Source organism: Kluyveromyces marxianus, chromosome 7, assembly GCF_001417885.1.
Source record: "Kluyveromyces marxianus DMKU3-1042 DNA, complete genome, chromosome 7".
Lineage (NCBI taxonomy): Eukaryota > Fungi > Ascomycota > Saccharomycetes > Saccharomycetales > Saccharomycetaceae > Kluyveromyces > Kluyveromyces marxianus.
Window position 1 is genome coordinate 577006 of NC_036031.1, and position 15362 is coordinate 592367.

A 15362-nucleotide genomic window follows, 5' to 3' on the forward strand; every position below is an offset into this window, starting at 1 on the left:
CAGCTTATATGTGTTGCATGCTAGTTACCTATGTCTGAAGTAAATACTGGCAGACAGTTTACTTTGGACCGCTTGTTTTACAGAGGATTAAGGACGTGAAGAAGTAGCGAAGTAAATTGCTTTGGTTTTAAAATGGGTAAGAGTTTGAAGGCGAAGAAGCGTGCAGCTTCGCTAGAAGTTTTGGCATCGAGCAGTTGTCCTTTGGTGGAGTTTGTATTCGACGAACCTTTAATTCAGGTGGCATGTCATCCAGAGCAACCAATCGTTGTTTGTGCGATTGCTACGGGTCATGTATTTTGCTGCAAATACGACGCCGCGGCTCTAAAGCGTATACTTAATAAGAAGGAAAGTGCGCTATCTAAAGAAGAAAACCAGGCGGACCAAAAGCGTAAGAAGTTTTGGAAAGTGATCAAATTGAGTCCTAACACGAGTGAGATACCATTGGAGGAAGACGAGGAGAAGGCTCCTGTTGAGATTCTATGGAAAACCAGAAGACACAAAGGTAGTGTTAGAGGGTTGTGTTTTAATGGTGATGGGTCCGAGTTGTATACCATCGGTATCGATAGGGTGTTGAAGAGGGCCGATACCATGACTGGTAAAGTGGTGAAAAAAGTTACTCTACCACTAGAGGATGAGAAGAATCAATATACTAAGCTAGTGAGATCTCAAACACACCCATTTTTGTTACTCGGAGATGAGCGTGGTAATATATACACGCTAAACAGCGAAACGTTGAAAATACAAAACACAATCAAGTCTATTCACAACGGTGATGCGATAAACGATATATTCCAGTTTGTGGGTAGGTCTGTGTACAAGTTTATCTCTCTCGGGCAAACTACGCTAGCGTTCTGGGATAGCAGAGAGTCGAACGAGTCTGATGCTGATATTCCAGAAGATGATTTAGAAGCAAAGAGGAAAGTGTACACAAGTGATGATCAGGAGGATGAAATGATCTGCGGTACTTTTGTCAATCCAGATGACGGAGATGTGCTTGTATGTGGTATGGGTGAAGGTGTTCTCACCGTTTGGAAACCAAAAAAGAACGACTTGGTGGATCAGGTCACTAGAATTCCTATCTGCAAGAACGAGAGTATAGATTGCATCATCTCTTCTTACCAAGACAATAACTGTGTATACTGCGGATGCTCAAACGGTAATGTATACAAAGTCAACGTTAAACTCGGGAAGGTTGTTGAGATCAGGAAACATAGTTCTCTTGATGAAGTATACTTCATTGATTTGGACCATGAGTATCGTGTGTTAAGTGCTGGAATGGATAAATTAAAACTATGGGATCTAACATCTGAGGAGGGTGACAATGAAAAACCATCAAGTGACCAACTGTCCGATGCGGAAGATGGTTCAGAATCCTTTTCTGACTCTGATTTAGGTTCCGATTCCGATTCCGATTCCGATGCCAACTCGGATCCCGACTCAGACGCAGACTCCGACTCCTCTTCGGATGAAGAGACAAGTGACGTGGAAGAAACTCTTGTTGGTTTGTCCAAAGACGAACTTTTAGCAGAACTAGACAAGGATTTACAATCATCAGATGAAGAATCAAAACCCGAAAAGAAGAGAGCCAAGAAACCTCAACCAAAGAATGCCAAGAAACAGAAAAAGGAGCTAAATAACAAACAACTAAGAAACCTACAGACTCACGAACATGGTATCAAGAAATTTGAAGGTTTGTAATTATAATATAGATATTAATTAATAAAGTATAGTCAAGCATATCCTACCATTCCGGTATTAGAAAATTAACTGCTATATCTGTTAACGTATAATACATACTAACCGACACATATTAAAAAAAATAAATCCAAAAGTTTTTCAAAAAAAATGGTTCCTAGCGGGATCGAACCGCTGATCCCCGCGTTATTAGCACGGTGCCTTAACCAACTGGGCCAAGGAACCAATTAGTTGTTTTCTTCGCATTAACGAATCTACCATTAGGAAAAAGCACGTCACATATTCCCTACAGGTAAAAGTACCTACCACGTGACTACCGCTCCTTTTTCCTTCCGTAATCTTTTGATACAGAAGCAGAAAAAAAAAAAAGGATGCTATTAAACATGGTAACACAGCTCAATTACACGATTTATTAGGTCGAATCTAAGCACCAACTTATTTAGAGCTGCCAAAATTAACCATCGCATAACCATTCAATGAGACCAGTGGTATCAGTATGCTATTAGTGAACCAATTTTTCTTTTTTTTATCTATGGACCTCTGAATTATCTTTTACTAACGGAATAATGGTTGAATTAAAAATTCATTCCTTAATGAACAGTCAGGAAAGGCTTGGTTCTGTACCGTGCTCTCCGCATTTGGTGTGGTGATCCTAAGTGTAATTGGATACTTATTCAAGCATAACCATGAATCCTTTGTTGGTTCAATAAATGATCCTGAGAATGGGCCAGCGTATGTTGAACATATTATTTTATTTTATTTTACTTTACTTTACAACGTCGGACGTAAATTACTAACTTGTCTCAAAATTTGAACAAAATTTCCTAATTACGTACAGTGTCGCACATACTATTTTCCTAGCAGTTGGAGTATATGCATTGTTCTTTGTGTTCTGTGGTTCGCAAGTGTATCTTTCACAAAGAAAACCTTCGGTGGCATTGCGTTGATCGAACTCACCAAAAATACAAAAGGGCAGCGTGGATACGCTTCAATCTGAAATAGATACGTTTATATGTAAGTTTAAAGGCTACATACAAATATAATAAAAACACCTTGATATCAAGTAATTGAGCTCATTGGCATCTTCTTATCTGAAGGTTTTGTATCGGCATGCTTTGAAAAGAGAAAATCTGAAATTAAAGCTCTCTTCACTAAATAGATGATGATTACTCGATTGAAAAAATGTCAACAAAGGATTGAAAGAACACAGAGTGTGCAATCTGGCAAGGATGTCTAGATCGAGAGATCCTGAGCTGAACTCTTTTTTATCTAGGGTTGAGCAATTAGACTCTGAAAGAAGCAAACAGAAGCCAGCTGTGAAACCTAAGCCGAAAACTTTAAAGTATGACGATAATGATTTCAAGAAAGCAGAAGATCTTTTAAATGGATCGTACATAAATAGATCTCAACCCATCCACAACGATGTTGCGGATGAGCAGGTTTCAAGTTTAGCCTTTAAATCTGCTTACAATTACGACAAGACGTTTTCACCAAAGAAGGAAAAGGGTCCAAAGGTCAATGGAAAATCTAATGGGAATTCCAGCGGTAAAACAGGTGATATGAGTTATTCGATATCCCATATGGAAACTAGAAGAGTATCAAAGTTTGATGATGTGTATAGAGTTGAGGAAACTTCAAAGACAGAAGAAGGGTACTTTGTTTCGAAAGAAGACTATGAGATGTTGATGAGCATCAAAGGACGACTCGAGGAAAGTCGTACACATGAGCAAGAAAATGAGCGTGAGTTAGAGCATAAAAGGCTTCCATCGAGACCTGTTGTAATACCTAATCGAAGAACAAGTGACTCCCCATACGAACAGAACCCGCCTTTGCCTAGCAGGGGCCGGGGAAAAAAGAGTGAGGAAGGTACACCATTGTTTTCTTCAAGGAATTTCATCGATCATGACAACTTCCTTGATCATGATATCATCAATGAGCCTCCTAAATCCAGCAGAAAGGGAAAATCAGTACCACCACCGCCACCTCCCAAGAAAAATACAATAAAAAAGCCTATATTGGCTGCTTCTTCAGGGTCTCCATCTAAAAAGTCTTCTTCAGCCGAAGTTCCAAATGAGGTTTTGCCTAGAGCTCAAACCAAATCTCCACTAAAGGCCGCGAAGGAGTCTCTTATTAAGTCCCCTATTAAATCTATTTCCAAGTCACCCACTAAACCAACTTCCCAGCCAGCTGCTAAATACGTAATCGTCGATGAGGAAGATTCGGCGGATGAGTTCTCTGAGATGTTCCAGAAAATTAGACTATCCAAAGAATCATCTAAATCTACAGCAGAAGTAAAGGCAAAGGTACCACCAAAACCACCCGCAAAGAGTCCCAGCATACAACTGCCAAAATTAAGATCCCCCAAACCAAAACCAGCATTGCCTGCTAATGCAAAAGATCCAAAAAAAAAGAGCCAAGACCAAAACCCTGACGAGGACGAGGTCTCAGCTCTAAGAAGATCTCTACGTAAAGTGAAAACTGCACCCCCACAACGGAATGCCACTCCAGAAGCATTGCGGGCAAAAAATAGACTACAAAAACCCGCTGTTCCTCCAAAACCTACGATCGAAATCCCTGAAGCACTTACCAAGAGAGATACCCTGGTAAGACCAGCTACTGATCCACAACTAAAATCAATTTCCCCTGCCTTGGAAGGATTACAAAGACAAAAAGTTATTTTACAAAAGCAACTAATAGAAAAGGTTGGTGGATCTTCATCACCAGAGCTCAAGTTTGAAAATGATCAAGTTATGTCCCCTCGTCCAACTTCTTCTACTCCATCAAAACCTCTGCCAACGAAATCACGTACACGAGGTCCAAAGCGTAAGCTCCCAACTGATTTGAAAAAACTTTAAAACACTCTCACCTCCCCCTCTAATTTAATACAGAATACTATACCAATAATGTTAACAACGACTTGTCAAGACCCTTTTTGTAGTTAAAAGTATCTTAATTTTTCTATGCTTTTCGTGATCTTTTCGCAGGCTTGCTTCCTTAACTTTTTCAGCAGAAAAGTATAATCAACAAGCAAAACATTTAATCATTTACATACAACAAAATAAGATAAGGCTTAGGAGCTCCCCATCCTAAACTGTATTCAAAGAGGCTCAGTGGTGCGTACCGTGCGGCGAAGGAGACGTTTGTGGTGGCAAAGAGCTCTATAGGGGGTTTTATTGACTGTACTGGATAGAGTATATCATATTCCTTGGCTGTTCATAACAAAGAAATGACTGATCAAGATTTGGTTACAGGAGATTTGGTACTCTGCACCGTGGGAAGTTACGAGCCTTGGCCAGCTGTGGTGGTCCCACAGCGAGTTCTGAGTGATAGCGTACTCAGTGCCAAAGAGAATGACCAACAGGTGGCAGTAGCGTTTTTCAACGATGCTACTTATTATTGGACTCGTCCAAAACAGCTTAAAAGGTTAAGCGAGGGGGACATTAAGAGCTGGATAAAGTCCCCTCCAAAGAGAAGCTCTAAGGAACTTAAGAAAGCCTACCACTTTGCATCTGAATACTCTACTTTACAGGAGTTCGTTCAGGATAGATTAACTCTTGAAGGAAGAGTGGATGATTTAGAGGAAATATCAGAGATAGAGATGGGCGAGGACCCTTTAATTGCCCCACCAGTGGATGTAGATGAACCTGAAGAGCTGGAAAAACCAGCTAGCAAAAAACGTGGGAGGAGACATCATGCTGATAGCGATACAGAAGACAACGATGAAACGGTCAACAACGGAAACGGCAATGGGAACAAAGCTAAACAAAAACAGCAACAAACCCAAAAATCAAAGCCAAAACAAGCCCCAAAAAATGCAGCAGTTAAGAAATCGTCCTCTCCCCTGTCTCCAGACTTGAAAAAGACAGCTGATAGCTCACAAGACTTCAACTCTACCCTAACCTCCTCTGTTTCAGATATACAACAACAACAACAACAACAACAACCACCGCCAAAAAAACGCACAAAACTTGACTATACACGTCGTGTCGAAATTGCACAAATATTCAGGAACAAACTACAAAAATGCTTGATCCAAAGAGACACACCTCCTACAGAAGCAGATCTTGCAGAGTCCGAGAAACTCATAAGAAAAATCCAATCGCATGCAAAATCATCTCCGGAATTCTTCGACCTAGAAGCTCTCAAAATATCAAAATTGCATAAGCTACTAAAAGTCATTAAGAACATGCCAGAGTTGTCCCAATTCCACGACTCCTGTACCGAAATTCTGGACATATGGGCCCCACATGTGCAGCAAATCAAGAAGGAAAAATTAACTCTTAAAGACCAATTATCTCAGTAAAAACTGGTATTCCGACTAAAACTACAGAACTAATCAAAGAAAAAAAAATCATAATAAATTACTGCATAATTCAATTCTAATATAGTCATTACAATATCCTATACTCATCTGAAAACCTTCTATACATAAACTCTTCTAGTAACCTTTAATCATAGTGTATCATTATTTACGTACTCTTCTTTCTGTCCATCACACTTCTTCTCTTTCCATTCTGAAGAATCTCTTAAATAATAAGATGATGTGAAATTACGTGAAATTACTAAGCTTATAATTAAAAATATAAATGAACCTTTAAAACTTTTGATTTCTAGATCAAGATTATTCACACGAAGGAGAGCAATATAAACTACAAGCTTCTGTATTAGACTGCTACAGAGCATTCCCTTTAGTGCCTGAATACATTATCCTCTACCGTGAAAAGTCACTCATAATCAAAGCAATATGTCTACTGTCGATCTACCAGACCATTTGGTTTCGCTACTTAAGACATCCAAATACGTGCATTTGGCCACTGCTTCCAAGGATTGCATCCCAAATGTCTCCTTAATGAACTATACTTACGTACCACCTCACAGAGCATTCCAGGAAGAAAGCTCCAACAGCCATTATGTGATCTTCGCCACGTCTAAATCTACCCAGAAATATAAGAATATTATTGCAAACCCAGCAGTGTCGTTATTAATCCATGATTGGGTTACAGCTAAGAAGTTATCATTAAGGAAAAATAGTGTTTCTAGCACGCCCACTGCAGATAACGAAAATTCAGAGGAGCAACCAAGCAGGTTGCTCAATTTGTTGCAAGAATTGAACCAGTCAGAGTTGTCGCAAATGTCAGCCACTCTATCAGGAACTGCATCTGTAATTGAACCATCATCTGAGGAATCCGAGTACTATGAGAAGCAACTACTTGCAGCCAACCCAGATGCCAACTGTTACATTAAGGGAGATGACACTGTTATAATCAAGGTTAAAATTTTAAATGCTAAGGTCTCCGACAGCGAAAACAGAACGAGCTTCTATGACTAAATTTAACGACTTTTCAGGGGTTTTACTGTTACTAATACGTATTAATATATTTAAACGGTACAATGAACTAGCTGCGTCTAAATCGATTATCACTTTTTTTCGTTTCCCAGGTATATATACAATTAATAATAGAAGAGCGAATTGGGAGGTTAGTTTCCCTCTTGACCAAAATCTTTTGTAAACTCTTCCTGCTTGCGCAAGTCTTCATCATTAACTGTTGGTCTGGAAGTCTGTATAGCCTTTAAGAAATCTTTGATGGTTAGATCAGGCTCCTGTAATTCTTCCGCAGTAATGTCTGTCCATGTCATCTCTATGGCTTCTGGATCACCAGGCGAACATGGTGTTAATTTACGTTGCTCAGGGTCTTCTGATACATTCTTGAAATGCGTCGCCATCTGAATCTTTCTGACAGGTTGCATCAATGCATCTTTTACGACAACTGCAATATCTGATCCTGAGTATCCCTCAGTCATTTCACCAAGTGATCTGTAATCTTCTTTTGTTAGCTTACATGGCGTGTCACCGACATTTAATTCAAACATTTTTGTTCTTGCTGCTAGATCGGGCAAGGGAATGTATATTCTCTTCTCGAATCTTCTTCTAATAGCACTGTCTAGTTGCCATGGAATGTTTGTAGCACCCAAAACTAAAACCCCACTAGAATCATTACCGACACCGTTCATCTGGACCAAAAGTTCAGTTTTGATTCTTCTACTTGCTTCACTCTCCCCTTCTCCTCTAGTTCCTGTTAATGCATCCACTTCATCAATGAAAATAATAGATGGCTTATTTTCTCTTGCCATGGCAAATAACTGCTTCACTAATCTTTCAGATTCACCCATCCATTTCGATACCAAATCACTGGAGCTTATGCTAAAAAAGGTAGAGTTGGCTTCGGTTGCCACAGCTTTAGCCAAATAAGACTTACCGGTACCTGGTGGTCCATATAACAAAATACCAGTCGTAGGTTTACGTTTACCTTTGAACAAATGTGGGAATTTAACTGGTAAAATGACAGCTTCCTTTAAAGCTTCCTTTGCACCTTCAAGACCAGCAATATCTTCCCATTTAACGTTTGGTTTTTCAGTTAAAATTGCCCCAGATAATGCCCCTCTAAGCTTCTTATCATCCGTATCGTCCTCTGTATTTGTATTAGCATTACCACCGGACCCAGATGCCGTTGCCGATTTATTTGGTTTCTCTTGCTTCTTTTGTTGCTCGGTCTCCAAATGTTCCTTTAACTGTTCTGCCCGATTCAGATATTCGGTGAATTTGGCCCTGATAAGATCCTTAGATTTCGCATTCTTTTCGTATTTTAGTGCTAGCATAAGGTAATCCAACCCATTGTAATATGCGGTGTAAGCTTCCTCATATTGAGTCGCAGTATCCAAATCAATGGCCTTTTGTATCAAATCTATCCCCTTTGTTAAAAAGTCTCCAGTACTCATGCTTGATTTCTATTAATATCAGTAGGATAATTTCGCACTTTTAAGAACCAGAGTCAACGTAAGAGCCTCCAAAACGTATCGGCAGATATTAACACACCTTTTGGTGGCTTTATATCCGTTTTATGACTCCAAATAGCACCATATTCTGCGACGAAACCTTTATGAACCCACTCATAATACTCTCCAGAGTGCTAACAACCAAAAACATTTTCTAAGCAAAAGGAACATATTTAATCACGTGATTATATCATTGTGCCAGCCTTACCACCAAAGAGTACTTGGTGTATAGAGTGTTTTATTATACCTGTAACTAGAGTTAAATAGTTAGTTAGTTATACATGAGGGGCTAGTTTGGAGCCCTAATCTATTTTTCAACATGTTGTTCATGAATCTTAGCGTATCTACCGGAAGGATCTTCGGCACAACCCCAGTCGGCCTTTGGAATCCATCTCATAACGGTAGAAGCGGCTGTCTTTTGTGGGAAAAGGGCATCGAACTTCAATCTGTACCAGTAAGCTTCCTTGGTAGTTGGAATATCATCACCCCATTCGCTCTTTGGTTGAGCGAATTGTTCATCGGAAATGGCGTTTTCAGCAGCGTCCTTTAGACCGTCGATCCACGAGTAACCGACACCGTCCGAGAATTGTTCCTTTTGTCTCCACAAGATTTCTTCTGGCAAGTATGGCTTAACGTCTGGTTCATCTGTGGTATCAAATGCCTTTCTTAGAATGTACTTTTCGATTTTGCCTTCAGCTGGCTTGATCATCTTGTCGTTTGGATCGATGTTCATACACAGTTGTAGGAATTCCTTGTCCAAGAATGGAACACGAGCTTCTAGACCCCAGGCCATAGTAGATTTGTTAGCACGCAAACAATCGGCCAAGTGCAAGTTCTTAACTCTCTTGACGGATTCAGTGTGGAATTCGGCAGCAGATGGAGCTTGGGCGAAATATAGATAACCACCAAAGATTTCGTCGGAACCTTCACCGGACAAAACCATCTTGACACCTTGAGCCTTGATCTTACGGGATAGCAAGAACATTGGAGTAGAGGCACGGATGGTTGTAACGTCGTATGTTTCTAAATGGTAGATGACATCGTCCAAAGCGTCTAAACCTTCTTGCAAAGTGAATGTGTGTTCATGATGGATAGAACCGATAAACTTGGCAACCTTACGAGCAGCTTGCAAATCTGGAGCGTTTGGCAAACCGATAGCGAAAGAATGTAGTCTAGACCACCCAGCAGCGTGTAGGTGACCTTGGTCGTCGACACCAGCTAAGTGCTTGGTATCTTCATCGTATTTAGCGGCATCCAATTCTGCATTTGCCTTTTCAGTTTCTCTTGCAGCAATGGAAGCGATTAAAGAGGAGTCCAAACCACCGGACAACAAGACACCGTATGGAACTTCAGCCATTAATCTCTTTCTAACAGCCTTTTCCAAACTTTCTCTAATGGCCTTCAAATCGACTGGAGTAGTTGGGATTCTTGTTTCGTCTAACCAGTCTGGAGTGAAGTATCTGGTCAACTTGTCGGTTTCGGAGTCGTAAACATGGCCTGGTGGGAAAGCAACGATTTCGTCACAGTCATCGGTCAAACATTTCAATTCACTTGAGAACCATACAGTTTTTGGAGAAGCTGATGATCTACCCATGTATAGAGTGGTGATACCGATTGGGTCTCTTGCAGCAATGATACGGTCATTCTTGGCATCGTACAAACACCAAGCGAACATACCATCCAAGTACTTTGGTGCATCCACATCGTATTTTTCGAACAGAGGAATGATAGGTTCACAGTCAGAAAGGGTCTTGTACTTGTAGTCTGGGAACTGCTCTCTCAATTGAATGTGGTTGTAAATCTCACCGTTAACTGCCAATGAGAAGTTACCATCTTCAGAAGTGATTGGTTGAGCTCCGGAGTCCAAACCAACAATAGCCAATCTCTCGTGCACCAAAATGGTAGAGTTTTGCACGACGTTACCGGACCAATCTGGACCACGGTGTCTAATTCTCTTAGATAATTGTAAAGCCTTTGGCTTGTATGCCTGAACTTCTGGATGTCTGAAAGCCGCAAAGATACCACACATCTTAACACTACTTTCGCTTACACTGGTAAACTATCAACTAAACAGATTATAAACCACTCACAAGACACACTTGAACAGTTTGTTAACACGCTCTCACACCGCAAATCCCACCCGATTCCCGTGCGATGAGCTTTGAGCTTTTATACTTTCGCTCCAAAAATTTTTCATTTTTCCTTCTTCTAAATTTCATAAATGACTCAGCCAGTGGTGGTACTGCCTATCTCTATGAACCCTGCTTTGTGTGTCATAATTAGAGCCCGAACCTCTGATACCACCACATAATATTTTGGAAAACTTCCCATCTCGCGTAGCTAGATAACGTACCTACCTATTGAAGTGATCTCGAACTACTCCTTAAAGGGTATCCGATGGCGCGAGCAGTAGAGTAAGATGCTTGCAGTACAAGTGTATGTATATACGAGAGTAGTTTTTTTACGCACAAATTCAAGAGGAACCTTCCAAAAAGAATCAGAATTTTATATGTATAGCGTCCCAATCATTCATAGAATGTAACAAGATTATAAGGCTTGCGAGGGCACCGCATTCCCCATCAATACCACAAGTCGTTCTTGCGAACTACCTGCGAAAGAATTGTAAGGCTTAAAGCGCAAATAGAATCATCGTATTCTTATTAAACTTGGAAGGTCATGGGGTTTTAAGCCAAACAAAAATTATGAATACAAGTCTTTCAATGCAGTGTATTAATGAATACAAAGTCTTAAGCTTCTTGTGAATAACGGTTTTCACTAGTTTCTTATATATTGCGAAAAAAAAAAAAAAAAAAGACATTGAAAAAAGCTGATCGTTGTGTACGAAGGCTGATTGTCTTTGCATTAGGGCTGCTATTGAGAAGCGCGACGTAGCTGTGTGGAGACATAAAGCGTAATAGGCCAATGTTAGATGTGGTGGTTCTGCTCCCAGTATGGTGTAGCAGTTGTGCCGTGCCCTAAGCAGGCTATATCATTTAAGAGTTTGTAAATTGAATGTTTGGTATGTAGAATGTGGGGGCGGTAATCACGTGACCAATGTTTCTTTTTCTCAGCCAGCAGGCTGCTGAAAAATTTCAAGCGTTTAATGTATGCACCTTTTAGAAGTGAATGCGATGCGATGAGATGAGATGAGATGAGTTTGACAACAAAAGAGAAAGAGGTTTGATGGGTATCAGGAAGGGTACACAACTATTTAGAGCTTCCCAACCCGCAGTAAAAAAAAGAATATCACAATCTGTTGTGATAAGAAACTATGCTGTCTAAAGAAGAGGTGAAAGGCATTTGGAAAGCTATAAGTTCCGGAAATGAACGTAGACACTATAATTCATTGGTGAAACTAGTCCATGGATACAACGAGCTATTGGAGAATAATGGGCTTCTAGAGACGTACGAGGAAGATTTCCGCTATGTGACCATTGCACTAAGCCAAATTTTCATCAAATTGTTTGAAAGGGGCCAGCTAATGCCCCATCTAGCATCGAATGCCAACGAGAAGAAGTTCTTCGAGTGGTGTAAGAAGGTATATTTAAACTATAAGGCCAAGTTATTGGCGGTGATCGAGTCGCTTACGGAGGAGAACTCCCTAAGTCTTGATTGTTTGGATTCCTATATGAAAATGTTGCATTACGAGTCTATTTACTGGACGTCCAAGCCAAACAGTCCATTTTTCCCAAACAAAACACTTCGGTCGCTATTGAGTGCTCTTTTCAAATGTAACTACGTGGCTGATATTGATTTGAAGGATGGACAGAGCAACAATCCTGTGTTTGAGCTCTTTGTGGAAACCTATTACAAAAAGAATTTTGATATCCAGTTTTACACTCAATCGGAACTACAAACATTATTACCAGAAATCCAGGTTAGCGATCAGATCAAGATGTCAAAATGGTTGAAATTATCCAACCATGACCTACACAGTGCTCCAGAACTAGAGATATTTGTGTCAATGCCTCCACAGGCGATAGAAAACGACGCGAAGTTCAAATCCATGATAGAATCCAATTGGTTGTACTGTCTCAACTTACAAGATCTATCTACAAACCAATATAAGACTGTGTTGCTTGTCTTCCACAAGAGAATCATACCGTGGTTCCATCAGCCAACCAAGCTCATGGACTTCTTGACTGACTCTTACGACCAAGGTGGCATTGTATCCATTCTCTCCTTGAACGGTCTCTTCGAACTAATGCGCAAATTCAACTTGGAATATCCAAACTTCTATTCAAAACTTTATCAACTTCTCACACCAGAACTAATGCACGTCAAGTATAGATCAAGATTCTTCAGACTACTAGATACTTTCCTATCCTCTACACATTTATCAGCTCAACTAGTGTCCTCGTTCATTAAGAGATTAGCCCGTCTCTCAATCTCTGCCCCACCCGGTGCTATTGTGTCCATCGTGCCATTCGTATACAATTTGATTAGAAAGCACCCTACTTGTATGATTCTTCTTCACGACCCAGAATACATAAATTGTGACTCTTCCAAGAAACAAGAGTATAAGGATCCATTCAACAATGAAGAAACAAACCCAGAACTCACAAACGCAATTTCATCGTCGTTGTGGGAATTGGAGTCACTAATGAACCACTACCATCCTAATGTAGCGACTTTGGTGAAGATCTTCAAGCAACCATTCCAAAAACTAAGCTACAATATTGAAGATTTCCTCGACTGGTCGTATGATTCTTTACTACAAGCAGAAGCTAACAGAAGACTAAAAATCCAACCTGCTTTGGAGTTCGAACAATTCGATTCCCTTTTCGAGACAAACAACGAAACCTCCGCATCTACATTTGTACCACTGGTTAAATGGTAAACATTTTATAGTTCGATATTATATATATCACATATACTGTTATTTTGTTCCTTATTTCTTCATCTCATCTCATCTCAGGTTATTGTATCCACATCTTGAAATGCCGATATGTGTTCAAAACGTTGAAAACTTCGAAACATGAAAAACGTTCATTCTTCGGAAGACAAAACAACCAGAAAGAGTAATGGTTGCAAAGCAGCTATAACTAGACCTTCAACTCCATCAATACTGGACCTGCAACTTTAGGTACCTCAATCTTTAATATAGAAATGACAGAAGAGAAGCAAACTATCGACAAAGAGAAGGCGTTAGAGTTGAAGAATGAGGGAAACAAGCTTGTGAAGGAGAAGAGATATGCTCAGGCTACTGAGTTTTACACCAAAGCCATTGAGTGTGATCCAGAGAACTCTATTCTCTATTCAAATCGTGCTTTTACTAACCTGAAGTTGGATAACTTTCAGAGCTCTTTGAATGATGCCAAGAGGGCTATTGAGTTGGATAACAATAATTTAAAAGCATACCATAGAAGAGCTATGTCATACATAGGTCTCCTAGAATTTAGAAAAGCCAAAAAAGATTTAGCTATCGTTTTGAAGTTCAAACCCAATGAACTCACAGCCAAGAATGCACTTTCTATTTGTGATAAGGTTATTCAAAAGGAAAACTTTGAGAAAGCTATTAGTGGCGGTGACTCTTCTAAAGTCGACCTTTGCGAAACATTGAACATCAGTTCATTCGATGCTAATTCTGATCTCATCAATTATACTGGAAAAAAGCTAGAATTTGAGCAGGTTACTTCAGACTCCGGATCGCCTGCAGGTGTTAGAGTCAAGAACATGACTCAAGAATTTATCTCTTACATGGTTGAAGAAATATTCTTGAAAGGCAAATATCTTCCAAAAGCATATGTGGCTGCTATAATTTCCCATGCAAACCACTTATTCATGCAAGAAAACAGTGTTGTGGAGTTAGATAATAGAGAAGATCCAAAAACAAGAATATCTGTTTGTGGTGATACTCACGGTCAATTCTACGACGTGTTGAACATTTTCAAGTCTTTCGGTAAAGTTGGTGGTTCCAATGTCTACTTATTCAATGGTGACTTTGTTGATCGTGGCTCATGGTCATGTGAGGTTGCCATTCTGTTCTATGCTTTGAAAATTGTCTATCCAAAACACATCTACTTGAACCGTGGTAACCATGAAACTAACAGTATGAATAAGGTTTACGGGTTCGAAGATGAATGCAAATACAAATATTCTCAACGTATATTTGATCTCTTCTCTCAAAGTTTCGAATCCTTGCCATTGGCAACAATCATCAATGGCTCATATCTTGTTGTGCATGGTGGTTTACCAAGCGATATGTCCGCCACCGTCGATGACATGAAAAAAATTGATAGATTCAAACAACCACCAAGAGAAGGTACGTTCATGGAGTTATTATGGGCCGACCCACAACTTCAAAACGGCTTTGGTCCTTCTCCTCGTGGGTTGAGCAATGCATTCGGTCCTGATATCACAAGAGCTTTCTTACAGAAGAATAATTTGAAAAGAATATTTAGATCTCATGAAGTCAGACAAGGTGGTTACGAATTTGAGCATGAAAACCAATTAATTACAGTTTTCAGTGCTCCAAATTACTGCGACACGGAAAGAAATCTCGGTGCTATTATCCATGTTATGCCTGGAAACGAATCAGAGAAAAAGTCATCCATTGATGAAGACTTGATCATAGAGACGTTCACCGCATCTCCTCATCCGGATATCAAACCTATGGCATATTCTAACGGTGGACTAGGGTTCTGATCATATAGACCATATTTCTTGGCATCAAAAAAAAAGTGAACCGTTGTAATTAGTAAAGAAAATAATATTATATTAACCTATTATACAAGTGTGTGTGTATATATGTTTATAAATACATATACTAGTTGTAAATGAGAGCCTGTAATTAGCTAGAAATGTCTATCATTCATTGTAATGTTTATTCT

At 39.8% G+C, this 15362-nt stretch overlaps 8 protein-coding genes and 1 non-coding gene across 9 annotated transcripts; 6 read left to right on the forward strand and 3 right to left on the reverse strand.

The window, feature by feature from the left end:
* Positions 1-132: 132 nt before the first annotated feature.
* JIP5 (Jip5p) lies at positions 133-1698 on the forward strand (the record flags this gene model as incomplete). The annotated part of the gene is made up of 1 exon (XM_022821532.1): positions 133-1698. One exon carries the CDS (start codon positions 133-135, stop codon positions 1696-1698), a length of 1566 nt encoding a protein of 521 aa, XP_022677884.1.
* Positions 1699-1845: 147 nt separating this feature from the next.
* KLMA_R706 lies at positions 1846-1921 on the reverse strand. Its single transcript has one exon. It is a non-coding gene; the product is annotated as a tRNA-Ile (tRNA).
* Positions 1922-2924: 1003 nt separating this feature from the next.
* Positions 2925-4550, forward strand: BSP1 (Bsp1p; the record flags this gene model as incomplete). Its single annotated transcript, XM_022821533.1, has 1 exon — positions 2925-4550. The coding sequence occupies one exon, from the start codon at positions 2925-2927 to the stop codon at positions 4548-4550; it is 1626 nt and encodes a 541-aa protein (XP_022677885.1).
* A 371-nt stretch (positions 4551-4921) lies between these two features.
* On the forward strand, positions 4922-5998 carry PDP3 (Pdp3p; the record flags this gene model as incomplete). The annotated part of the gene is made up of 1 exon (XM_022821534.1): positions 4922-5998. The coding sequence occupies one exon, from the start codon at positions 4922-4924 to the stop codon at positions 5996-5998; it is 1077 nt and encodes a 358-aa protein (XP_022677886.1).
* Positions 5999-6439: 441 nt separating this feature from the next.
* On the forward strand, positions 6440-7024 carry KLMA_70278 (pyridoxal 5'-phosphate synthase; the record flags this gene model as incomplete). The annotated part of the gene is made up of 1 exon (XM_022821535.1): positions 6440-7024. One exon carries the CDS (start codon positions 6440-6442, stop codon positions 7022-7024), a length of 585 nt encoding a protein of 194 aa, XP_022677887.1.
* A 149-nt stretch (positions 7025-7173) lies between these two features.
* On the reverse strand, positions 7174-8472 carry VPS4 (AAA family ATPase VPS4; the record flags this gene model as incomplete). Its single annotated transcript, XM_022821536.1, has 1 exon — positions 7174-8472. The coding sequence occupies one exon, from the start codon at positions 8470-8472 to the stop codon at positions 7174-7176; it is 1299 nt and encodes a 432-aa protein (XP_022677888.1).
* Positions 8473-8836: 364 nt separating this feature from the next.
* Positions 8837-10558, reverse strand: ASN1 (asparagine synthase (glutamine-hydrolyzing) 1; the record flags this gene model as incomplete). Its single annotated transcript, XM_022821537.1, has 1 exon — positions 8837-10558. The coding sequence occupies one exon, from the start codon at positions 10556-10558 to the stop codon at positions 8837-8839; it is 1722 nt and encodes a 573-aa protein (XP_022677889.1).
* A 1242-nt stretch (positions 10559-11800) lies between these two features.
* On the forward strand, positions 11801-13369 carry NOC4 (ribosome biosynthesis protein NOC4; the record flags this gene model as incomplete). Its single annotated transcript, XM_022821538.1, has 1 exon — positions 11801-13369. The coding sequence occupies one exon, from the start codon at positions 11801-11803 to the stop codon at positions 13367-13369; it is 1569 nt and encodes a 522-aa protein (XP_022677890.1).
* Positions 13370-13638: 269 nt separating this feature from the next.
* On the forward strand, positions 13639-15177 carry PPT1 (protein serine/threonine phosphatase; the record flags this gene model as incomplete). The annotated part of the gene is made up of 1 exon (XM_022821539.1): positions 13639-15177. One exon carries the CDS (start codon positions 13639-13641, stop codon positions 15175-15177), a length of 1539 nt encoding a protein of 512 aa, XP_022677891.1.
* Positions 15178-15362: the final 185 nt, after the last annotated feature.